Source organism: Zonotrichia albicollis, chromosome 12, assembly GCF_047830755.1.
Source record: "Zonotrichia albicollis isolate bZonAlb1 chromosome 12, bZonAlb1.hap1, whole genome shotgun sequence".
Classification (NCBI taxonomy): Eukaryota; Metazoa; Chordata; class Aves; order Passeriformes; family Passerellidae; genus Zonotrichia; species Zonotrichia albicollis.
The window spans coordinates 4,994,677-5,021,559 of record NC_133830.1 but is presented as its reverse complement, the minus strand read 5'-3'; the positions used below and the strand labels follow the sequence as shown (position 1 = coordinate 5,021,559).

At 40.8% G+C, this 26,883-nt stretch overlaps 1 protein-coding gene across 2 annotated transcripts in view; it reads left to right on the top strand.

Annotated features, from left to right (window-relative positions):
• TAFA1 (TAFA chemokine like family member 1) overlaps nucleotides 1-19,234 on the top strand; it is a 210,046-nt gene extending 190,812 nt beyond the window's left edge. For both annotated transcript variants that reach the window (XM_074550404.1, XM_026796056.2), the window contains exons 4-5: nucleotides 11,966-12,090; nucleotides 16,460-19,234. In XM_074550404.1, the coding sequence (XP_074406505.1) occupies nucleotides 11,966-12,090; nucleotides 16,460-16,477 (143 nt within the window). In that variant the 3' untranslated portion in view covers nucleotides 16,478-19,234. The remainder of the gene's footprint in view (nucleotides 1-11,965; nucleotides 12,091-16,459) is intronic.
• Nucleotides 19,235-26,883: the final 7,649 nt, after the last annotated feature.

The window sequence follows — 26,883 nt, the reverse complement described above, 5'->3', positions numbered from 1 at the left end:
AAAAAACAGATGGAGAGAGTTTCTCCCCTTCAACACTCAGTGAGTGGAATCTGACATCCTACAAGAGCTGTGTGCTCAGCTCAGCTCCAGAGGTGGAGAGAGGAAATCAGGGATGCCCAGGCAGGCTGGGAAAGCTCTGACTGGCTGCATTCCTGTGAAGTAATTGCTTTTGTTAATAGGATTTTATTGTTATTACCTGTATTAGGATGATCACAGGCTGGTTTAGATACCTTATGCTTGATTAAATAATGGCCTGCTGTAGTGATTAATGGAAACATGTTCAGTGGATAAAAAACTTGTTTCTCTTTCCTGAAAATAGTGTGTAGCAACAATTTCTCAAAAAAAACAAGGAAAAAGAGGAAAAAAGGAGACTTATGCTGACATAGTTAGCATAATATATTTTGTTTCTTTGGCTAAACTTTGATCTTGACAATCCCCAAGTTAATAGAAAGTTGTTGTTTTTCCCTCCCTAAAATATCCTGTGTAGTGCACAGCTTATCCAGATCAATAGAAGCATTTTTTCACCCCAGGAACACAACCTTAGAGAACTTGTAAAAAGGTCATACAAACTTTTGATGCAAACCATTATTTTTAATTCATGTGGTCTACCCGTGTTTCCTAGCACCTGAACTGTCCTTTCTGCAAATTACATTCCTTTTGTGAATAGAAACAGTTTATTAAAACTCCTGTATTAATTATTTAAATGAATTTATAAATATTTGAGGAAGCCCATGCAAAAAGCGCTCATAATAAATTATTGTATTCTACCTTCATTGAAAGCTAAATTAAAGAGCTCTGATGATTGCCTTTTCTGAGAAAGCGTTTTCAGCTGCGTGTCATCACAAGGTCTGGGATAGGAGAAATTTTTCTAAGTAGCAGGAAAATCAAAAAAAATCAGCACCTAAAGGTCAAAGTGAGATAACAACATTTGTTGTTGGAACCATTCCTTTAGCTGTGCTCAGTGTCTTATGGGGGAGCCATCAGTTTCCAGCCTCAGCTTTGGGATCACAGGTGTGGAGACTGAATTACTGACAAAAGGGGCAGGAATGGTGCTAAGGAGAGGAAAGTGAAGCGAGAGGAGAAATCCCTCACACAGATCAATTGATTGAATGAGAAGTCAGATACTGTGAGTGGTGCTGGGAAGAATATCAACCCTGGGAGTCTGTGGCAGATCAGCCTGAGCAGTGCAAAGGGATTTCTTACATGAAATGAAATGGAAAAAATAAAATTATATTCAAAGTGGCAGCAGCAAAATAGCAGAAACTTCTCTGGGTAAACTTTTCTGGGAATTATTTCCTGGAGAGAAGAAAGCATTCTATTGGAGCTCCCAGTTTGGCAGGGCTGGTGGGTGAGAGTCACTTTGTGGATATTCCCATCTTTTGGGTCCCATTCTGTGTCATGTCTGGCTGTCAAAGACATTGCACATTATAAATGGCAGGTGCCAGTCAGGACAGAAGCGCTTCTGCAGAATTTGGGTAATGGATAATTAAACTGATTAAATAGAAGGATATGTCTGGTGATGAACCCCTTCACCCTGTGCTTCTTGTGAATTGTGCTGTGTTTGAGGAGCCTCACCCCATGGCTCCCATGACAGTTTGGTGCGGTCAGTCTGTGGTCATGCAGGCTGGAGCAGGAGATGCTCCTGTTCTAAGGCCTCAGAGTGGCTGAGGTGATGGCTGATAAACCCAGAGCACTTGCAGAGATGGGCTCAGCTCTCTGAGCAATGACAGGTCAGACCAGTTGCTCACAGCCAGTGTTCACAGCTCTCCCAGCACTTTTCCACTGACCTGCTTCTCTTGTTCATCCTTCTCTTCTGTTGGTGATCACTATTAAAGCAGAAAATTAGAGATATGGAGTCTAAGGACTGCATCATAATGCCCAGAATTAGGGGGCTCACTAGGCAATTATCTTTCCTATTTGATCAGGTATTTTTAAGATTAATATTTAAAAAGAAAACCCAGCCATTTCAACCTTGTTCTGTTTTAAAGTGCTTTAAAATTATGGAGGAAGGGAGTATTGTAAAATTAAAAAAAAAAATCATAAAATTTCATTTAAAGCTTTCTATTCAGTTTTCTGGTAACTATAGCAATTCCCAGTGTCTTTGTTTAGCTATTTTTCTTTGCAGGGCTCCTGCTTGCATACATTTTGCAACTGGCAGAGCTGAACACATTCTGCAAAACCTTTTCCACTAATTCATGCTCCTAATTGTGAAGAGCTTGGGCTGGGCACGCTCAGGCTGCACGTACATTCATTCTGCATTAATGAGATCAAGTAGAACAAGGACAGATGTTTGTGAAAAACAAACTCCCTTTTGTAATGATGAGAGCAGAGCTTAGGGCTGAGAATCACCTGAGCAGAGTGGGCATGAGATTCCTGGAGTACCTGGAGTCTGAGGCTCACAGCTCCTTCCACCTTCTTATTATTTCAGGAGCACATCTTGTGCATTACAATGGAGAAAAATGATCTTTGTATAAATTCGGGATTATTCCCTCTAAGGACAACAGGGTAAGGTCATTGTATAAATTATTAATAGCAAAAAGTTACTTAGAGGAAGTGAAATCCAGGGCCTCTTCCAGGGTAAAAAAAAAAAAAAAAAAAAAAGAGTTAAAATATCACAGTGAATGGTAGTGAGTTTTGATCTTTTAAAATAATACAACTCAGAGTTAAATTAAATGGAGGCAAAAAGACATGAGCTGTGCCAATAGCAGCGTGGCCATGAAATTTCAAGTGCCCATTAAAAGACTTCTCAGCTCTGTAAAAGGTCTCAGAGTAAATAAGCATTATGAGCACTGAAGGAAAACATAATTTCAAAGGAAATCTTGTCAGTTAAGGTCAGTTTAATATCCACACTTGAATTTCACTGTTTGTAAGTCTTGCTGATAAGCTTTTATAATTGAGTTACTTCTCTTATTCCATGCATATTGAAGCAGTAATTAAGCTATGATATGAAATACAAAATATCCTGTGCTCAATTCATCAATTTTTGTTCAGTCTTGCAGTTCTTGTTCCAATTGCACTGGCATTGTTGCACTGAAATATCTCCCAATCTATCATGTCAAGATTATGCATGATGTAATTTGTAATAGCAGCTAGGGATTTGTTTACAAAAAACAAATGTTCCTTTAATCTCTGAAACAAAATTAGACTTGTCTTACATCACAGAACAAAGATAGCTGAATGAATACAACACCTTTAATAAATCAGTAATTACCTTGTGTAGTTCTAGTTGGCTCATTTCACTTGACCTTTGAAAACAACTTCCTCCACACAGAGTGTGCTCTTCTGGACTGTGGAGATAGGAGTGTTCTAAAGGTGTGTTGTTTATACCACAGCAATTCCCACTTCATGGAAGAGAATTTGGACCTTATTGTCTTTTCCCAGCAGAGATAATGGCAAGTTAACTAAACCGCCTCCTCAGCAATTTTGCAGGCTCTACCTTTCAGTACCTCTGTGCATAAATCAGCAAACACCACGTGCAGGTTCAGGGTGCCATCATTTGAACCATGAAACCTCCCTTGGTTTTCCTTTCCAGTCTGGGCATTCTTTGCCAGGGCCTTTAAAGCACAGAGAACTTAGTCATTTTCAAAGAGAAAGAGAGGGACAGTATAACAGCTTGCATTTCAAAAGGAAAGCCAAAGCAAAACCCATTTCTCACTGGAAAACATACACCAAAAAAAAAAACCAAACCAAAACCCCCCAATCTAACAAAAAAAGGTGTTTTTCCTTGACTAATGACACATAATCACATTATACCCCATTAATTTCTGTAGATTAGATGGAGGAATTTTCTGTGTGTTACAGGAATCTTCTCTGTTAACAAGAGTTTCTCTGGTAACGTGTATTTGGTAAAACACAATTTATACCCAAGTGGTACACCAGAATTTAATTTCATAACTGATAACCCTCCAATATATTATGCATGCTTTGTTATGCCTTATAAATGCATTACAGTTATATAATTTATTCATTTCCAGCGTTCTTTCATAGAATGCTTTGCTGCCAGGCTGTGATTCTGGCACCTCGTTCAGTCAAAATTTTCACAATAGACTTTCACTCTTCCGAGCTCATTTCACAGCTTTTCCCTTCCACATCCCCAAACCCAACACCAGCGGCACAGGAGCTCATGTTTGAGCAAATGGCAGCTTTTACAGACACCAGATTTGGTCTGAATTCTGCAAAAACTGAGGGTTTTTTTTTTTTCCCCTGCTTCTCCAGTAACTGTTGGATAACACACTAAACACAGATTGTTGGTTTACATATATATATTTACATATATATATACGAGATTTACAATCCCAGCAGCCACTGGAGGAATAGAACTCCAAGTCCACCCACAAACCTTTTTGTACCCCCCTAATATTCATCTCACAGCCTGGCACTTCTCCCTCTGCATTTCAACTCATTCATGTACTTCATTAATGAATTATTGTTCCTGAAAAATTACCATTGCATGGAGATAATTCTTTGATTAGTCCTCAACTCTGATCAGAAACATGTCTGTGAATATTTATAGGTAGTTTCCTATTGTCTTTCCAAATATATACAAATATGTTGCATTTCTTTGGCATTTCGTTCAATGTATAACAATGAGATTAAACTCTCACTGGGTTATCTGAAGCCATTCAAAGAGGGTATTAATAACATTGCTTCATTGCACAAATGCTTTAGCAGCCTGCAGTCTGCCTTGTTCTGTAGGGAAGAGTGGATTCAGTCCCAAACTTTAGTAATAAATAGCAGGAATGGGTGTCCCTAACCTACAAAAGGTGGGTTGGGAGGGGGTCCTCAGTCACCTGCATTCCCATCAGCTCCCTGAGTGTTGGATTTCATGTTCTCATCAGCCTCATTAGCACTCATTAGTGCCAGCAGGTTGCTCTCAAATGCCCCACTCCCTTTGCAGAGTCAGCCACCAATAAACTCACACACCTTAAACTAGAAACAAAGTTGGCAGCTTGATGCTTGTCTTGGATATATGTTGCTGTGCAAGAATTCAGAAAATTCCAAGAAAAAATATAGGACTGTGTTCTAGCACTCTGGAAGGTCATAGAATACACTATGCACTTTTGGGGAGACAAGTTTATCATACGTGATTTATTTTATCATTTTGTGTCCTTTCTCTGTGCCACAGATATCTGCAAAAATCTGTTTTGTTGAGGCTTTCTCTGCCTTTCCTTTGCAGAAATCCAGTTTCCTGATAGATAATGTGCTGAGGCTCCTGTTAGAATATCAACTATGATCCATGACTTTCAGAGAAAAGGTGTCAAGCTTTAGTCATGTCTGAGTTCAGTGGAATGTGGAATAATTGCAGCTTAAAAAAGCCTCCCACACTTTTTGAGTACGGGATTATCAAATGGGAACAGGGTTGAGAGCCAGCTGCCAGCACAACTGGCCTGGGACCTGCTGGCATCTCCTGAAGGAGTGCCACCAGAGGCCTCCCAGCCTGACAGCCTCTTGCTGGCTTCATTTTTGTATTTCCTAAAATCCCAGACTCTGAAAAGATCTCACAAGTTGAACTGTGAGCAACTGAGAAACATTTTGGTTTCTTTTCCTTGTCATTGCTGCTGAGACCTTCCAACTGAGCAAACGGTTATGCAAATTCTACAATCCTCCTTAAACTCTGGGTGCTTTATGTGTGTGCTGATAAATCAGTGTTTTACCCCTGGACGGCTGGGCATGCTTTACAGGTGCCCAGGGGACCTGGGTGCTGTCACTGTCAGTGGACTCAGGAAGTGAAGATGCACATTCACTCACCACAAAGGTGATGCCCATGAGGAATCCTGGTCCCACTTCAGCTGTGGGAGCCCCTCAGCCACGTGTCTGAGCAGCAGTTTTTTCCAGAAGTGCAAAGAAAAGGACATGGAAAAATGACAAATCTGCAGCAGTTGACGCTCCCCATCTGAACAGCACTGAAGGCAAGAAATTCTTTGGAAAAATCCAAGTTTTTTATGTGAAATTTGCTCCTTAACAGACCATCTCCGTTCAGCTCAAAGGCAGGAATGTGCTTAAGGACTTTCTGACAGCACTTCACATCATTTTAATGTTATAATTTATTTTCATAGTACCTGAGAAACCCATTCTTCAAGTTGTACAATTGGAGAAAAAGTGTCACTCCCAAACTGCTGCAATTCAGTGTTGAGGTTCAGCAGGGCAGAATAGGCAGAGGGCAACATACAAGGAAACACAGCAAGAAGAACTCATCCTCTAAGTAAATAAAATTGCAAATGGCAAACTGGTATAGCAAGGAGATGATTTACCTGCAGGAATAGAGAGAGGGAGAAGCAGAGCTGGGATTAAACAAACCTTGGGAGTTTCGGCTTCTCAGGCCATTAGCCACCACCACCTCTATTGGTCACATTGTTATGAGGGATGCACACAATGTGTTTATGTCATTTTTCCTAATTTCCTAATTTAATATAAGTGTGTTGGCTGCTAGGAGATTGCAATGTAAGTGGTTTTTCTCTAGTGAGGCTTCCCATGCTGTTGAATTAGCACCCTTATTTGCTGGTTTATGCAGGTATTAAAAGGAAATTGTTCATGGATTCTTTGCATTTAATCTGCCCTTTCATATTTAATGGTGCAGCCCACAGCATTGTTCAGACATGTAATACACTCTTAAAAATGTCTTACCGTAGCTGCTGAATATTTTGCAATGGAGAATCAGGAATTCTGAATGGAAAAAAAAATTAAGATCCTCAATTCTTTCAATTCTATCAGTGAATTAATAGAACATTTTTTAAAAGCCTGGAGAATATCACAAAGATCAGCGTGTTCAAAAAGAAAAAGAAAAAAAAGAAATTTAGGTTGCTAGTGTCTTTTTAATGTTTACTACAATTAAAAAATATTGAGTTAACTCAGCAAGACTGAATTTGAGGCAATTAGAGATGTGAGACACCACTTGCTAGACTGATTGCACTGTGCTTGTATTTTAAACAGGAGAAATGTCCATTTTCCCAGAGCTATGAGAGGTCTGTTATCAAAGTCTGTGAAGCATCACACTGCAGGAGCATTAGATTGATACTTCTAAAATTGAGTAAGATTGAATTAAAGCAGAGAGTTTGATAGTTTGGACTCCCTGTAGGAAATATCCTGCATTTCTCCCAGACAGCAATATTCAACCTGAAATTTTTTGTTTCGAATTTGTATTCTTTAACTTCTCAGATTTCTTCTCTACAGCTCCCAGAGTGGCTTCTATCTCAGTCTGTTTATGAAATACATAACCCTTTAAATGACATTTTCTTTCAGTCCAGTTTTCTCATCCTCCCAAAAAGTGTGTTCCCACCCCTGTAATTCATCCTGCTCCCCATGACATCCCAATAAACTAAGAGAAACTGCATGTCTCATTCAATTCTCTGAAATTTTGTTGTATAAGGAATAGGTGAGCACAGGGTTACAGTTTTTCCCATTCTAGTTTATATCCTTTAAAAAAAAAAAAAAAGACAAATTACTTGAAATATTTTACCCACCTCTGTGCTGTTGCTATTGCAAAAATCTCCATCAGCACAAGAATCTCTCACAGGGAGTTTGAACTTCCCTTTAATCTAATCCATTTAGAAAATGACTCACAATATATTGAATAAAGTGGCGAAAATTGATATCTTTTCATTAAGCTGACAAAGTCTTTTTCACTTCTGACATCTGTGAAATGTGTTCTCTATTTAAATTTTATTTATATCAATCTTCGCTGGTGGAAACAAGATTAAAACAGAATGCTCTGTACTTACAGGGAAAAGTTTCCCATCCTGCAATGAGCATCATACTGGCTTTGAAAATGAGCTGCTTATTCCTTGCAGGAACACAACACCTATGACCAGGAGGAACCACAATTTAATATCTCCATTCCTTTGTATTCTATTTCTATTAAACAAAACGTGCCAACTTTATCACAGGCAAAAAGAGAGCTGTTGTGGCTTTATAATGGCAACTGCAGAAACAATTTTGGAACATTTTAATACATAGCATGTTCCCTCTAAACTGTTGAAAAATGCATGATGATACTTTGCTCTGTTTCATATTTCAGGGTATTCCATAAACATGAATTAAAGTTATCTGTTACTCTGTGAGAATGGTCTTATTGGTACATTGTTAAATATAATGTCTTTATACTTTTTGCCATATGGACTCTGTCATATTGTTAAAGCAATTTCCTAAATACAAATGCAGAAAAGCTAAGGAGAATTTTATCTGCAAAACAAAACAAAGAGAATTTGCATTTTCTCTACAGACAGGAGTAGCAAAAATAACAGAAGCAATTGCCTGTGGGTGTCTGGGCTGTGTGTGCTCATTTTCTCTGTCCATGTCCTGTTAACCACCTGTAAAACAGCTTTGAGGAACTGAGTAGCTTCAGTTTAATGCAAGAACTTGAAGACTGAGAAATGTGACACATAATAAATTCAGGGGTTTCAACAGGCATCTTTAATCAAATGGATTGTGTACTATGTACAAACTTCGTTTGACTTAAGAGGAGGATGATTGAACAATTAATGTTTCCATGTTGATTTGATCTTTTAGGTGTAGATATTTGAAGGTGTTCAGTGCATTTCTACTGCCCCTTAATAGAATATTTTGATGCTGAAATTCAAGGGGAGAACTTTTCCCCAGCCAGCTGCCTTCATGCATCAAAACTTTCTGTTCTAGGTGATGCACAGGAGCAAATCAGAGCACGGTCACTACCCTTGTGCAACCTCCAAAGGTTCTTGTGGACTTTGAAGGCTGAATCCAACCTAAACTGGAAGTTCCCTGCAGATGCCTAAGGCTTTGGGCATTATGTTTGGGAACAAATGTATTTTAAAATGCAATAGAATTGTATAAACATGATAAAATATAAGCTATTCTATTGCTTTTTCCCTATATTCTAGCTGATCTTCAGATTTCTTATTTGTAGCTTATTTGTTTGGAGCCTATGATTTGCAAATGCCATTTTAACCAAATTCTTTATGTGTGCGTTAATCCATGCAGACTAAATACATCAAAAGTTAAATATTTTGATCAAAATTATTCCATGGCTTTGCAAACAAAGATTTTAGAAAAGCATGATTTAGGCTGAAAAAGAAACCTCATGAATTTCCTGAAGAAAGTTGCTTTTGTTCCCAGCTCCATGGGTGATATGCTAAGAGTTAAACATTCTTATAGAAGAGACATTTTCTAGAAAATAGTTCAGATATGAACAATCCCTTTTTTAACCTAGAAGGTCATGGGGAAAAAAAAGAAAAAAAACCCAAACCCACTGAACTAAACACAAGCAAAGTAGGAATAGTCAAGGCTCTTCTGTTCCACATCCTTTTCCTTTCCCCATGGCAGAGGGATCTGTCTCAGTCAATTCAGCCTTGCATGGAGAAACTCCTGTGCTCGTGCATTCCCCAGACAGTGAGAGGAGCACAGTGAAAAACACTCCAGAATGCTGCAGGTGTCTAATTCAGCATGATGTGAGCACTCACTGCCTGTGCTGCTGGTGATTAACAGGGATCTCTAATTCTCACCCAGGATGAGTGGTTGGGGTCACTGAGAAGCTCAGGTTCCTCAGGATCTGGGAATTCTTGAATAAAAACCACCCTGAGGGGGAGCATCTTAATTTGAGCAATTTGACCCAACTGCTTCAGCTCATCTCAAAGTGACATAACCTAAACATAGAAAAGCTGAATCCTTTCCCTGAGGAAGGTTTCTCCCCTCCTCCTACAGGTGGGCCCAATCTCAAGTGCTGCAAACTGTGATTTATTTTAAAGTGTTTTCCTCCCTCTTTGAACAGAGCTGGAGGTGTAAAACTTTGAAATCAAGTAGAACTCAAAGGATCAGCAGTACCCAAGAAAGACAACTGGTCCTAAAGATTAAAAGGCTCTCAATAGAAGAGAAAACCTATAAACACAAGATTCAAAGAAAGTAATTTTCTTTGGATTTTGGATGCCCCTGCCATGGTAAGGGGCTGAGGACTAGACCACAGTGAGCTTTGTAGTGCTTCAGACTTAAAAAGGATTTTGCCTACATACAGATTAGAAACAAAGAGGAGCTTTTCATCTGCAAATTTTCCCCCATTATAAAAGGAGCCTGGTCTTCAGTCCAGGTGAGGGTGCTCACTGGTGGCACTTGGCTGTAATTGCCCTGTGATCATAAATCAATAATAACATGTATGTATATATAAAACCTGTACACCACTACATGAGTCAGTTGCCATCAGAGTTCAGCACTGACTCTGCATTTGATTATTCTTCAAGGTCAAGATCTGAATACTTGGGCTGCATTTAACAGCATTAAAAAGTCGTGAGATCATTTTAATTTCTATGAGCAGCATTGCCTCTCCATGCTGCCTCTCAGTCTATATTCACCTCAAATCTCTATTTTACATGGTAAACTCCAGGCCAGGGCATTCAGGTTTGTGGGGTTTAGTACCTTACACTGTAGGATCCTTCCCTGTGGTTATTTAATGCTACAGCACTGCTCCTAGTACATAATCATGATCATCACTTTTTATTCCATGTCACAGGATTCTTCTCACACATCCTGAGGATGCTCTGTTCTGATGATTGCTGTGCAGGCCAGTATTTAGCAGGATTTGGTTTTTCAGTTTGCCCACTGCACAGTCTATTATTAGAGCACAGATTCAGCCCTCTTGCTTTTTCATGCATAGCAAAGAGAGAGATTTTTCTCTGCTCTTAGCAGCATTAATGCTAGCCTTCTGAAACAGGTGTGTGAGTAGCATCATTAAACTGCTTTGCCAGCACAGGTGTCAAGGGCTTTTTTTGTGTCTTGTATATATGGAGAAATGATATATTATATGATAAAAATCAGATATAAGCTGTGGGAAGAACCAGGAAAGACAACACTGAGAGCCCCTCAAACTGAAATATTCTATTCAATTTTACATTTAAGAATTTAATTATAAGCTCTGTAATGTCCTTAAATCAATGCATGCACAACAGGGCATTTTCCAGAGCCGAACGCCAGTCAGCTGGTGTTTGTATATATTAATATATATATGTATAAGACAGCTGCTTCAAAGGTATTTTGTGGGCTTGAAGCAGCCATGAGGGATGATATGAATGGGTTAAGCATCTCTCTTTGAGTGACTGTGCAGAAAGCTTTGACAGGCTTCCTGAGTGCAACCATGAAATTAATTCTTGCCAGAGAAAGCAAACCACAGAAAGACCCACTCATGAGCCAACTCGTCACACTTGCAAGGTTAGCTAAAGTTTATCAAAATCCCCAGACAAAAAATGTCATTAAGATACAGCTAAGGATATAGTCAGATACCAATTCCCAGGCAAGAAACTTCATTAAGGTATATTCAAGGTTGTAAACATATGTGCCAATTAAATTCAAACAACTGGGTCCAAGCCCTGCCATTATTTGCAATGTTAAATATTTGGAAATTAAAAGTTACTTTTAGAGATAATATGGTTTCTGTAAATTTCATAATTGTGTTTCAACAAGCAGCTTCTGCTGCAGAGTTACCTTACCCTCTGTTGTGATGGCATATTGGGAAGGCCAAAAGTCCCCATGGCTTCAAGTAATTCTGGATAGATTTTTGGTAAAAAAAAAATCCAGCTGTAGGTCCTGAAAGCAAAGCGGACATGTGGAGTACACTGAACCAGAAATCCTGGAGAATATTCTGAGGACAATCTCTTCAGAGTTGCCTTGTTCTTGTACACACCTGTGAAAATCAGATGGGCACTCAGGGGCAGGGGCTGTGAGGATGGATGGTCCTTTGGTCTGCAGCAGAATTTTTGCCATCACAGCATTCCCTGCAGCCACAGCACAGGAGCAGACAGGATCTCCTGTGTGAGGAGGCTGTGGCAAGCAGTGCACTGTCTTAGGCAATAGAGGATGCCAAACAAGTAATTAAATGTGAAATCCTTGCAGCTAAACTCCAGTTGAAGGGACACTCTGCCTTTTAACTGCAGTGTTAGACCCTTGAGATATTATTTAATTAGATTTGGTCATTGTAACACAGTTGTGAACATTGTCTTTTCTCTTTTAGCTTCTATAGTGATTGGGAAGTGGTGGTGTGAGATGGAGCCCTGCCTAGAAGGAGAGGAATGTAAGACATTGCCTGATAATTCTGGATGGATGTGTGCAACTGGCAATAAAATCAAGACCACCAGAGTAAGTTTCCTTTCTGTCTGCACCCAGGAGGTTTTAACAGGAAAGGGAATCACTAATGACTGCTCACCCATGTCTTTTCCATCATCATGCCTGCTGGAAGTCTTAAAGACCATTGTCATGATCACCCAGTGCTTCTGGCCATAAGTGGGTGAAAATTCAGATGGATCAGGCTGGTCAGCTGGGTCCAGGCTTGGCAATCAGCATGTTGAATTACCAGGTCACTTTCTTACAGACACTCTCACCTCAAAATGCCCCTAATGCACATCCCTGAGTCCCTTTTTGGTGGCTAAAGGGAAGAATGAGCTCAGAGGGATCTGCTGGATCCTGCATCCATTCCTTGGCTGTTCCAGGCCACATCTGGATTAGCACATCTGTACAAGTGCTTTGGAGCAGAGGACTCAGCTCTCTGCTTGTACTGCAGCTCTCACTTCAGAGCAGCTCCAGCCCCATGAACTCATCCGTGACAGCTCTTGAGATGCTGCAGGTTCAGGTAGCACAGGCCAAGAGGTGACAACAGCTTTCACCACACTGTGCCAGGAACAGGCAGAGGGAGGGTGTGAATGAGCTGCCTAAACTCCCACTATGGGATTATTATGGAATAAAAGTGTTTTTCAGGAATAGACTCTAGCTTTTCTTTTGCATTGTGTGATTGTTTCACAACCATTGTCTTCAAACTGTCGCCTATACCTGTATTCAGAAATTTTGATTAACTAATTTTCATATCACAATTGAAATTTTTTCCAAGAAAATGACATGATTGTCAACTCAAAATGCTTTTATAAATAATTGGAAAATGGCTTTTGAAATATGCTAAGTGAAAAAGAGCAAATTTTCAAGATTTTTTTCCCTGTTTGATAAGAAATTCTGCATACTGATGCCCAGCTGCTAATTCGCAGGATGTGCAGCATAGTGTTGTGATTTCCTGACTTTTTCCTTTCTTTCCAATCCTAACTCCAGTCATTTTTCATGCCTTCTAGGCCTCCTGTTGAAGGAGGAGATTTCACCCTAATTGATCCCCTTGGCACCTGAATCCTTTTCTTTCCCTCCACAGGACCTACCCCAGGATGAATTATTTGTATTGCAATCCTCATTTCTGGAGCAGAGCCTTCTGCCACACCAACACATTAAATTATCAGGACACCTACTGATTTAGGAGGTTTTCTTTGTAGGAAGCAGTCAGTGGCCCCCAAAAACAAGATCCATGTGATCCCTTTGTCACCTCCCAGAAAAAGGGAAGGAAAGATGGAGGGAACTGGGATTCCCTGACTCAGTTTCTTTCTGTGGTGCTGTTCCTGCAAATCTCTCTGTGCCCACAGCTGATCTCTTCCACTGCAGCACCACTGGAAGGCTGTTTCCTAATGAATGTGCCTTGCAGTTAAATTTAAAAAATCCCAGATTTTTTTAATTCACTACATGTCCTTTCTAGTGAGGAAAGTGGGGAGTTAAAATGGAAGAAAGTGATGTAGAACTAAGAAGCAGCATGAAGTATCATATACAATAATTCAGCCCTTCTGCAATCTGTCTACAAGTTATATAATTGAGGAATTGCATTTTATTTCTTCACTGAAGCTGTCCTTCTCTTAACTCCCCCAGTCCTCATCATATAAACTAGTTTAAGGCAATGGAAGTGATTGCTAGAAATTTAGGAGCTTCATTAATATGCAGATGTATGGTCCAATCTATTCAGTATGCATTATTGTATTTCATTTGAATTAAATACTTGCAGAGTGAGTGCTCATAACTGAAAAAATATTTCTTCATTTACCCACAGGAGTTATTTTAATTAGCTTGTGAGGGGAGTACCTTATGGTGCTGCTTCCAGTAGAATTTTGCTTTGTTGCTTTAAAATATCATTACAGAACCCAATTGACAAAGGCAACATGACATGATGTGCTCAGCAACTGTCTCTTGCATTTTCTAAGGAGAAATTCTGCTTCTTAGTCCCTGGAACTTTGCTCCAATCCCTACCACTGTGTCAACTCTAGAACATAAATATAAAATAATGAAAGCAATCAGATCCTGAAACAGGCTTTTTTTTTTTTTTTCTCCCATTTTGTTTTGCCATTTCAGACAGCAGCAGAGAACGAGATTACAATGTAATCTGCCCTGACCACAGCCCAGATTCCAAGACGGGGCCATGTGTGTCTAATTTGAGTAGTTAAGGAAGTTAAGAAAGCAGAAGAAACAAGACAAATCAGTCAACATCCAGCTCTCTCTGTGGTGATGAGGCAGAAGACTACAGCCAGTCTCCATAGGCTGTAAACTGTTTTAATGAAGGCTTTTCCTTACACTAAATACATTTACATTAGCTGCTGTCCTGACCGGGAAAACATTCCCATTTATGACTCTTGGGATTAAGGTACCCATTAGTACATTCTTCCAGACCCATGGTAAATTAAATCACATATAAGCATATGTATATGTTTTTATATATATACATATATGTATGTTTTTAAATATATACATATATATATTTCTATTTCTGAATACATGGATATACACAATATATATCATTTTCTAGCCTAGTGTATAACTTCAGTTGGGTCTCACATATGATTAATATTGATTAATGTCAGAAAGAAGTGGACAGCAGACTCAGTGAAGTCTTTACTAGCATATTCCTCATTGCTTCCTTTTCATGTATTTATTTCTGTGTTTATCCCTTTAGCACAGTTCACTAATTAAGTTTGTAAAGCCAAAGTTCTAAAGCTCACAGCTTCCTTAAATTGATTTGTTTTCTATTGATGGTCAGGCAGGTGACAAACACTGGAAGGAAATAATATTGTCATTCAATTTTTGGAGCAGTTTCAATGTTCATTTAATCCCTTGTTAATTTAAGAACCTTTTTTTTTAATTTAAGAACTTTTAGTGCTTTCCTTAAAAATGTGGGGCCCTTGGAGCTGTGCTAGGACCTGCTGAAGGTCACCTTGCCACTTTCAGCACAGAAACTGCCACCAGTGGAAATAGGAGAGCAGCATCTCAGGCTGGATGCTGCTGATATTCTGGAGCATAGAAATTAATGTGTTGGTCAGCTGGAAATAGGCAGAGGAGCCCAGCTCAAAGCCCCTCTCCAGTTTCTCAGCCTGTTCCTTGTGCTGCAGCCTGGTTTGATCAGTTTTAACCGGGTTTTTTTGACCCATCTGAACTGGTTTTCATAGGTTTGAACTGGTTTTAACTGGTTTAATCTGGTTTAAACGATTTGTTTCAATTTTAACTGGTGGGATTCAGTTTCATTCAATTTGAACCAGCTGGATCTCAAGTAAATCTCTCTTGCTCTAATATTTACTGCTGTATTTAATCACCTTGTGCTTAGATAATAATCTGTAGCCCTGATTTAATTCCAAGCCTGACCATATTCAAATCAATGTGAGTTTCATTGCTGACCCAGTTGCCTGGCAAAGGGCTGAACCCCTCATATGAGTGAACCAGAACAGCAAAAACATAACAAAAGCATTTCCTTGAGAGCACTATTTCTGCTGTTGGACAGTTGTTCCTAATTTAGCAGCCTAAAAAAACTCCTGGGCATTGGTGTTTCCCCTTGCAGCATTAGTGCAGCACTCAGATCAGTTTTGGTGGTGGTCACAAGGAGGGATGGGTAGATGGGCTTTGGTCTGTTGCAGGGTGTGTTATCTCACACAGGGTGAGTAGATGGAGTAGCTGCTATGGCCAGTCACTATCCTGCCCTCTGGGGAAGGGGGTTGGAGGGTTCCAAACAAACCTGAAAGGTGGATGGATGCTCCTGCCTGTCTTGTCCAGCAGAAGTCACTGGAATCACTCTGGGAAGGGGAGGGTGGAAGGATGGGGTGAGCACAGCCCCAGGCCCAGATCTGTCCTGGCTTGTCCTTCTTGCTTGAAGGGCTCCTACAAGGAAAACAGAGAGAAACTCTTATAAAGAGCATTAGGAGACAGCATGAGGGAGAATGGCTTCAGACTGACAGGCAGGAAGTTTAGATTGGATATTAGGAGTGAATTCTTTCCTGTGAGGGTGGTGAGACCCTGGCACAGGTTACCCTGAGAAGCTGTGGCTGCCTCACTCCTGGAAGTGTCCAAGGCCAGGGTGGACAGAGCTTGGAGCAACCTGGGGTAGTGGAAGGTTGACCAAGATATTCTGTGATGTCCAGCACCACCAGCCCAGGTGGTTAAAGCACATCCAGTCTCTCCCAAGGCAGGGGCAGGATCTTGCTCAGGATCTGTCTCTTGCATATTTTTACACCCCTGCAGTGCTAAAAGACACACACCCCTCTGGTATTGCATTCAAATTCAGCTGTATCAATCAGCTATATCCCACAGAGCCTTTCTTTTCCAAAAGGCTATATTTAAAAAATAACATATTATGCATAATTGACTCTTTCCCATTTTCTCACTGCAGATCCACCCAAGGACTTAACAGAGCGCCCACGTCTGCACGGAGACAGTGAAAGCCCTGCTGATTTATGAGGACAAAGTATTGAAAGTTTAAAACCATCTCAGCATTTCCAAGCCAAATGGATTTCTTATTTGCACTTTGACTGTTTACCAGACAACAACAGTGGCTTTACTGTGTGAAAGAAAGGATTCGGTGGAAATAATGGCCCTGATTTTTGACAGCTGAAAATAAAAAATGAAGAAAGTGGTTCCTTTGCTAAAGTTTCTGAGATTGCAAAGTACAAGCAACAGTATAAGTTTGGATCTACAATTTACTTTATACCAGTTAAAGTATATATATATATAGAAATATATATATATTAATATATGATATTTTGAAATAAAAGCCTCACTCTTCAAGAAATTGAATAGTACCACACTTTGCTGCAGCTGCTGTATTTTTTTTTTCTTTTTTTGCAATGGTCTGGAAGTTCCCTACCTGTTTGAGAGAGAAATGTGGCAGTGAAGAGGCAAAGCAAACCTGCTGTGGTACAAGGACGCCTAAGAGCTACACGAATCCTACCGATGCAGCATCCAGAGCTTCCTGTTCCCTTCGGCAGAATTTTGAGGGCATTTGTTGTTCCACTTTGTGTTCTGGAGGCTTTTCCCCTTGTGCAATACTAGCATGCTGGCTTTGCTTCATTAACCATACTTGATTGATATATAACGATGATAATTCTATCCTCCTCCAGGAAAATATTTTTAGAGCTGTTAGATATTCCATGAAGAAGAGATGGACAACTATTGAGTGAAGTACAGTATGTATTAAAAGTTTATTTGGCAGAGTTTGGTAGACTGTGAGCTCCCTTCTTATTAAAGATGTACTGTACATACAATGTCTTCAGACTTTGTATAGCTCCTAGAGACTCCAGTAAAAACCCAGTAACCACCTCCAAAGCTTTGCATTGTTGGCTCACTAATTCTTTGAAACAACAACAAAGCTATTTCCTTCCAGACTGGCACATGAGGGGAGTTTCTCATATGGTTTGGTGTTTCAGGAGCCCATTTGCAGTTGGTGAACAGGCACCTCAGCTTAAGCATGCCTCTGTGGACACCTGGCTGTGTGCTCTTACCCCACAGCACGCATGGGAGAACTGCCTCAATTTAGGTTTCCTTCATTGCCAGGCTAATTCTCATTGAGAGCATTTGCCACCAGCTAAAAGCATACACAAAAGCAATTCCATGGCATAGCAAATGCCCAGCAGTTTGTGGCAAGCACAAACTTGTGGCTGATCTCTTCACTTTCAGAATAGTTTCCTTCAGTTTATTTTCAATCTGTTTCTTGCTATGGTGAATTCAGCTAATCTGAGATGCTCCTCAGCAAGGATGTGTCCACAGAGACCTTGACCCAGTCACTGCTGAGCTCCCATTGCTGGCTGAGCTGTAGCTGTTCACCAGGCAGTCTGGCCCTGGCATTGCTGAGGAAAGATCAAATGTGAGGGCTGAAATGTGCGAGCCTAGTTCACATTCCCAGGCACTTATGTGAGCAATCCAATTAATTTCAGGGGGTTTATTGGTGTGGAAAAGTGTCTTGCTGTCACGCATAAGTCTGCACAATCTACCCTTCAGTCTGCCTAATGCTACCAAATGAAGGAGGAATAGGGAATTGTAAAACTAGTTCTGTTCAGTCCAGCTTCATCCTTTTAATATTTCCAATTTCCTTTCAGCCTGCTTACCTGTCTCTCACAGGGTGCCTTTGGCCATGCTGATCACTTTTAATCCAATGCAGAGGAAGTGCTACACTTCCCATCCTAGATTTGGTTGAAATTCTCCCACTGAGTCTCTTTCTCCTTCAGGGTAACCACTTCAATCCTGATGCTTCAAGAGGCAGAAATTGTCACTGTAATTACAGTGCAGATTAAAGCAGCTACATGACGTGTCACGCCATATTCCATGCTGGCCTTCCATGCTGATCTTTTCCCAGTTCTCACAGTGGAAATGGATGAGCTGTTTCCAAGTACTTCTATTATCCCTCTTCAAAAATATGAGTGAAGAGTACCCAGGGAAGAAACAGATGACCCAGAAAGTGGTAGACTCTCTGTCCATGGAATATTCAGGAAAAGGCCTCAATGTGGCACTTGGGGACATGGTTTAGTGGTGAAGATGGCAGTGGGAGGTTAACAGTTGGACTTGATGAGTTTAGAGGTCATTTCCAGCATTAAGAATTGTGGTTCTGTGCACAGAAAGGAGTGTGAGCCTCACCATCACTTGTGAGTGATGGTGATCCTTGCACATGGAGATCACCCTCCCTGGTGGCTCAGCTGGACAGGCTGGGTATTTTCTGGGCACAGCAATCTGCCCAAACCACAGAAGATACCTGGACCCTACTTGTATTTAGATGTAGTCTGCCATGGCCATGTGTCCAGTACCGTCATCTCAGTTCAGAGGGGAACACTGCCTGCCTGCTTACCCTCAAATGGATTGTAAGGTCAGCTGCCACTAGTAAAGAGAAACTCCTCTAAAATAAACCCCTAGCATTTCTGAATTTTACTCAAACAGCACCTTATAAACCCCAAGACCTCCTCCAGCACCCCTTGGTGCACTAGGAGATAGACCATCAGGTAAGTCCATTCAAAGCCAGGACATGTTATAAGCCTTTTAACATTTGGAACTGATGCACACAAAGCTAAACAGCCTCCCAAAATCACATGGGGAGCTATGGAAAATCCAGCAGAAACTGAACTTTGGTTTCCTTATTCCTAGCCGAGTGATGCTCCATTACAGGAGCCCCACAAACAAACCCCTGTGTGGTCCCTGGTACCCTTTGCCAAAGCCCCAGGTGTCCCCACTGGGAGGTTTTTACCCCACAGCAGAGCTGCTGCCGTGGCTCATCCTCTGAGCAGATAACGCCGCTGTGCTGTGCCTATGAAATATGTCTGTTGAGACTGGGAAATATTAGACTTGCTAAAATGTCAGAAGGAAATGTTGTCATTACCACAGGAAAGTTTCTTTGAGATGTTTATGAATTTTTCTTTGCCAGTAGGCAGCCTCCAATGCCACCCCACCAAATTCAGTAAACATCTGCGTCTCTTTGAAGTTGCCGCAAAAATCCGCTCGTGAAGCGCGGCATCGAGAAATTGCTGTTTTAATTAAAATGTTTTAGAGGGCAATTAAGGCCTTTGCAAAAATAATGACTGATAGAACATGAAGTCCAATTAAGAGTCAGATGCAACTAACCTTCGTTGTTTCAGGGAACCAAGTTGAAAACAATAATAAAAAAGAATTCAAGAAGCCTAGAGTCACAAATATTCTGCATTTCAGGGATACTCACAGTAGCACAGTGTGTAGCAGGAAGATGTCAGAGCTACTTATCCTGGCCAATGGAAAGCAGATGTCTGTCAGTGGTGGAGTGAGTGGTTCTCATATCCTCATGGGAAAGTGACAGTCATGCCATTCTCTGCATACTGTTAAAAGGTTTAAGTTAACAGAGGAGAAAATGAAAGTTCCCGCTTTTTGGCAGAGGTCTAGACAGACACACTTCAGGAAATTAAAAAAAAAAAGAAAAAGAATATTTGTAAATGCATCAAATATAAATTTAGATTTATGTCAGTGTTTCTTCAGATGTGTGAAATCAAGTTCTGTAAATCTAAAATGTACAAGTTGGAAAAAAATACCAAAAAAAAAAGGTAGCTACCATCTGCCTATTAATTCAGAAAACTTAGATTATGTGCTTCTGTCCAAAAATCTCTGGTAATAAAAGGCTCAGTGTGGTATGACTTGATACTGTTTTGAATATACTATATGCAATATAAAAAAAAAAACCAAAATCTTGGAGGATGTCCACTCCTATGGCCGACACCAGGAACAGCCTGATGTGCACCCATACCTGGCACTACACAGAGAAAGGACCATGAAAAATTGTTGAAGGTGAAGCAGTTTGTGATGAGTGATGCTCTTACCAGACCTATTGATTGACTATTAGCAGGGTTTGCAGGTACTGTCAGTGGTACTGCTTGGATGTTTTCCCATTATAAAATGATTAGTTACATTCCTAACTCTCCTCATTTGCCACTTACCTGTTTCACTGGCTGGTCCAAATATAATTACAGATCATAGAGAAGTTGTGGAGGAGATAAACATACTTTGGCTTGGAAAGCACATCCATTTCATCTGAAAGTGGCAGGCTTTGTTTCTTCTTCAAGGGCAGGATGAATACTGTGGCCTAAAATGAGCTTCTCTTTTATCAATACCTCAGTCACATCCCAGTAAGCAGGGTTTAGAGCTTGCCTGACAAAGAACTGGGTCATGCTTCTTTGCTTGGTATTCTATTTTTTTGTCAGAGAAAAATAGAAACACATTCCACAAATAATCTTTCAGGTAGACAGAAGGAGATGTGTGTACAGGGCAGTTGGTTTCAGGCTGTCAACACTTTTTCTAGTTCACTGGTTTGAATTCAGATCATAGGCCTGACACATATTTATGGTTTCTTCTCTCAGAGGCTCACACAGTCAAAGCACTTAACTTCACAAATATTTGTACTTTATAAAACCGTGCTGCTCTGAGGAAAGGAACTGAATCTTCTGCTTTCCAGGCAGGAAACTGAAACTCAAAAGAGCTGAGACTTGCCCAAGGTGATGCTGAAAACCTGCAGCCGATCTGGTGATAGAACTGAGAGCTCCTGGATTTCAGGTCATCACTGAGTATTGTTCATCTGTGATTCACACCAGTGAAATTTTGCTGAGAGCAGACCCTGAGTCGCAGAGAGCAGAATTAGGGGACCTGCAGTCAGGTATGGACAATCATGTGCCAGCACCAACGGAGCAGAACTTGTGCATCTCCCTGCAGCTGGGATTTTCAAACCATTGAGGCTTGGAAGATCCCCCCCAGGTCTGCTCCAACATCTCCTGGTCCCACAGGGACACAGTCCTGCCTTAGTTTGGTTTCATGGCTCCATAGTAGAAGCTGCTCTGAGTTTTCAGATGAAAGAAGAGATAGAAAATGGTCCTGCTTAACCCTGACAGGCTGAAAAAAATGGCCAACAGTTCTTCTTTTGGAGGTCATGATGTTTTGGAGACAACCATCTGAGAGAACGTTCTTCATGTAAAAGCTGACTTGGAGGGGAGAACGCCCACATTGCCTTCCAGCAGAAAAATGAACTAGCCAAAGAGGAGCACAAATAACTTGGTCTCACCTGGAAGTGTGAGCACCACTGCCATGGAGAGGATAGTATGCAGAGCAGCTAAGTCATGGAAAAAAAATCCTTATTTTTGACAAATATTCCTGTGTGAGCACATTTGCAGATCTTTGCTAAACCTTTAACCTTTGTTAGACTTGTACCTCTAATTCCTGTGTGCAGCTCAGAAATGTGCAGAGGTCTTTCCCATATAACAGAACTGGATATGGCATCTTTTCATCCAACACTCATGGTTGGATTATTACTTTTTTTCCCACCATGAAGCAATATGATCAAATTTGTCTGACCAGAAACAAAATACATGTTTGAGCATCAAGTTACTAACCTCTTTCCTATTGTTTCTCATTTGTTTCATTTCTCAGATTATTGTCCTTGATTCAGTTAGAAGTGGGGGCTAGGGGCCCACCTAGATACGAAGCAAACTACCCATAACCTAAAATATCACTCAGGGGAATATGTAATTTCTTCCTCCCACCTGCCATTCCTCTTCATTTCCTATTTCATTTCACTTTCATTTCATCCCATCCCCTCTCTTTCACACCACTCAATTACATTCATCCATCTCTGTTAGCCTTTTATCACCACTGCTGCCCCACAGACTAAAGAAGAGACCCCTTTCAGGGAGCTGTCCCCCACAGCAGCAGTGATTTATGTGATCTTCACTCTTTTTCCTGTGTACCTTGGAAGGCGAGATGCCAATCTGTGCCAGCAGCTCCTGTATTTCACTGCCCACACCAGCTCAGGGCCACAGGGTCCCTCTCAGGTGTGCCCTGGGTACAAAGCAGGTGCTGCTGCTGCTTGATTTGCAGCAGAGGAGTCAAGTGTCAGCTCCTCACCTCCCCTGAACCCTTCTGTTTGTTGCTTTTCCCAAGGTCTCCTCTGCCTTGACCAGATCTCCGAACTCGGCATGCTGGCTATTGGGGGCTTGCCACCAGCTTTAGCCTCTGCAGGAGGGAAATTTATCACTATTGATTTGATCAGGCTTTTTTCAGGCTTGAAATAAAAAGTGAAGAACTGGCCAAGCTGCTGTGAAATGCTCAGTGTGGGATCCAAGCGCAGGCATAGAAGCTTTGAGATTGGAGAAGACCTCTAAGATCAGGTCCAGTCATTAACCCAGCACTAAACCATGTCTCTGAGCACCACATCTACGTGGTTTTGGAACACTTCCAGGGATAGTGATTCCACCACTTCTCTGGGAACCCTGTGCCAATGCTTTTCTGAGCTTTTTGTGCTCTTTCAATTACATTTTCTCTCTGATAGACTCTGCTATCTAGATTAGTAGAGCCTTCATGGTGTCCCACGTAGAATGGTCCAGAGTTTTTACAGATCTGACCCCAAGTCCCTAAAGCCCTCCTGGTGTCTTACAGACAGAGAGACACCAGGAAAGAGAAACAAGCAGAGAAACAATTAGGAAATGTTGCAATCTAAAGACAATGGTCTGTGTGTCCTTCTCTGCTTGAAGAGAATACTCCCTGAAAGTAATTTTGAAATTAAGCAGCCTTTCAAGCATTTTGCAACCTGAAGAACCTCAGTACTGGATGCTGAAGATCAGCTAAAAATGTCTTAAAATAAAAACTGCACTTGGCTCTTGAATTCAAGCCCTTAGGCTAATCTTCCACCAGCTTTACTCCTTGAATAGGAGCTGATAGGTCACACTGAGACCCACTTAAATCTTAGTAATGAACGTAAGCAGGGAAGGAGACCTGTCACAAAGACGTCACTGCCTTGCAGTGCTACCTCCAGGCACTCTGCAGCTTTCCTTTAATTCTGCCACAGGCAAATTTATCATTCAGCACTGGACCCACAGTAAGCAGATTTGCATTTCATCAACTTCCCCTGCTTTTAGTCTGGTCTGGATTTGACTTATGAGTATGTGTGATAACAGCACTTCTGTCTTCACAACACAGCACTACAGTCCAAATAAAGCGTTCCTACTGAGGAAGGCATTTCCACCTCAGCTGAATCACCTGCTCTTTGGGCAGAGTTTGGTGGCATGGATGTGCAAAGCTGCCCAAGAGGAACCACCAGGCTACAATGTTTTTCCTCAGCAGCTTGGCTGTATCTCCCCATTCTATTTGGCCACCAGACTCTCAAAGGTTATGGCCAGTGCAACAATGAAATAAGCCAGTCTGGATGTGCACCTACCAGAGGCAGCTTCCTTGAGCACTTCACTCATTTGGCTTCATTTTCTTCTGACTTTGACTCCCAAAAACTTACAATCTCAAAAGAGAGCAGTGACTGGATGGAAAACAAAGCAAAACAATTCATAGCAGTTGTTGGTGTTTCCTAGAACTGCTCTCTCCTCATCTGGAATAGGAGAGAGGGAAGACTCATAAATGCAAGGACAGGGAAATTCAGGCACCCAAAGCTGTAAGGCTCTTACAAACCTGAAGTGATATTTTCTGCTCATCTGTGCTGAGATGTGGTTATTATGAGAATATCACATTCTCAGTTAGCTTTTATACTCTCTCAGCACCTGATTTCTAAATGTTATTATAGCCTATCTTCCATTCACCTCATCTCTACTCTTTGTCTGAGGCAGAAAAAATTATGCTTTGCTTACATAAAAGCCTGTTCTTTTACTTGGCACAGAAAACAAGACAGGGATAAGAGCCTGTTGGTTTCATTCAGTAAAACTCATCCCATCATTTGCTTCACTGTTGGATTATAAACAGTATTCCAATCTACTCCCATAACTGAAACACCTATTTTATATCAATTTTTCTTTTTATTTTCATCAGACCACTTTGATTTGTTTACAGCTCTAGCTCATGTAACCTGTGCCTGTTGCTCTGATTTGAGCAGAATTGAATGCAGTTTTCAAAATAGTGGACCATTTTCCCTTTACAGATTTGCATCCATTTAATCTGGGACTTCCACCTTGCAGTGCTCTTTCCAACAGTGCCTTGCTACAGTCAACACCAGCCTTGGGCAACAAAAACTGAAACAGCCAACTCTGAAATTATACTCCAGGTATTCATATATTAGACAAATTAAAATGCATGTTAGATTGTTTCATATTTTTGCTGGTCTTTATCCTTTAGGCACTGACCTTAAGCATGGCAAAAATTTCAATGCCCAGACAATTGGGACAGGATCATTATTATAATTTTTTTCAAATCAAACCCAAAGTTTGCATAATGAGGATTTCTGGGAAGATGGGGGTCTATTACAGAAAAACCAGCTGTTCACCATTAATTGACTCCATCCTTCTCAGACACTTTTTCAGACACCTGGAATCAGGATTTCTGAGCACATACAAGCCTGGCATTCAGTTAAATGAAAATTGAGGAACTGACCTGAAAGCAAAGATTACCAACCTTAACTTTCAATTTCTCAGGACCTTGCCATGATTTAAACACAGGCTGCTCTGCTGAAACACAGAGAGTTTCTACTTGCAGCCCTTGGTTTTCTTCTGTGCTCTACAATGCAGAAATGCTGCTGAAAACACCCTGCACATCTCTGAGGCAGCTTTGCTCAGCAGTTGGCACTGAAACACCCTCAGACACAGGAGAACCCATCAAACATAACCTATAGAAAATCACAGAATCATGAGGGGTGGAAGAGACCTCCACAATCATCAAATCCAAGCATTAACCTAACACTGCCAAACCCAGAACCAAACCATGTCCCCGAGTGTCACATCCACACGTTTTTTGGGCACTTCCAGGGCTGGTGATTCCAGCAGGCTGTTCCAATGTTTGCCCAGTGTGAAGGAAACAGCAATTCAGTTTCAGTTTTATGCAGCAGAGAGGCAAACCAGACTCCTAGCAGGAGGAAATTGGTATTAAAACCCTGTCTGGACAGCAGAAGATCCACATCTCACTCAAGACTTTCATATAGAGTGAGTCTATACAATAGCTGTGCTGATCATTTCCTTAGGTTTTAGAGAAATTAACAACTTTAACTTTACAGACTTCATGGTTGCTTGATCTCACTACAGTAAACAGCTCCATATTTTTCCTTTTCATGTTTTATCCTGAAGCAACAGAGCATTACATTAATTGACTTGTCTTATTAATTCAATAAGCTGCTTCCAAGATGAAATGCTTAGCTATGCTTGCTTGTTTTTGGCACTTTTTGGTTGTTGGAAGAAAAGCTTTAAGGCTAGAATTGCTCTGATGTTTTCCACAGTTCACTGAATAATTTTATGCACTACTGAAGATTTGCCACATTTGGAATTACTGCAAACTGCTACTTTTTCATCATATTATAATTTAATTCACACTTTTAGTATGATAAGAAAACATTTAACAGTTTGCATATTTGAGAAGTATATTTGTTCTGCCAGAAAGTTGTGGTTAAGAATTCATTATGGGTCACTCATTTCTAGGATTTGTAATTTGGGCTTAAGATACATTTAGAAGATTAAAGATGACATAGAAGCCACCCCATTCAAATGAATTATATGCAAGAAATCCAGGGAGAAAAAATTGACCTTGCTGTAAATATAGGGCAAAAATAATTTATTGCGAGCTTGAGTGAGGTTGAGGATTTTTTACTATTTCAGCAAGATATTGGAGGGGAGGTGAAACTATTTTAAGCTTTAAAAAACAAAACCCCGACATTCCTTAAGGGGAAAATATTCATGTAACTATGTGGATTCTTAGATTTCAACTTCTTTAGGAAATATGAACTCTTGGTTTGCCTTTCAGTTGGTGAAAATGCTGATTTTTTTCCTTTTTTTTTTTTTTTTTTCTTTTCTGATCTCTACTGGGTGAAAATGAAATTTCTTTTTGGTGTCGTTTAACCTCTCGGTGTCCTTTTGAGGGTCCTGTCATACTATGGGCTGTTGTCCTAGACATAAATATCTCTCTCCATTTAATTTCTTGGGCTTGGAGTGGAACCTCACAGTGACGTCTCTAAGGTGAGGTCTCTGCAGGGTAACTGTGAATATTCTCCCTCTGCTTCTGACTGCCAGGGCCTGTGGGAAGAAGGATGGAGTGGGAGACCCCCCTACAAAGCTCCTGGAGGAGGTGCTATAACAGGAGTCAGTCCCTGGAAAAACACTTCAGCTGTTCCTGCTCCTGGGGATGGGAGGGCATGGCTGGAAAAAATGTCCTTTAAACCCCTTCTCACCCCAGAGCCAGGCACAATCCCTGCTGCAGCAAACCCAGCAAGGTTTTGAGTTAAAGACTTTGCTGGCAGTGAGGTCCTGTTTTTAAATGAAGGTTATTGATCAAGTTTCTGGCCTTAAGAAAAGAAATCAAGACTTAATTTATGCTCAGAGTGACCTGTAGGTGTTTGCACAACAA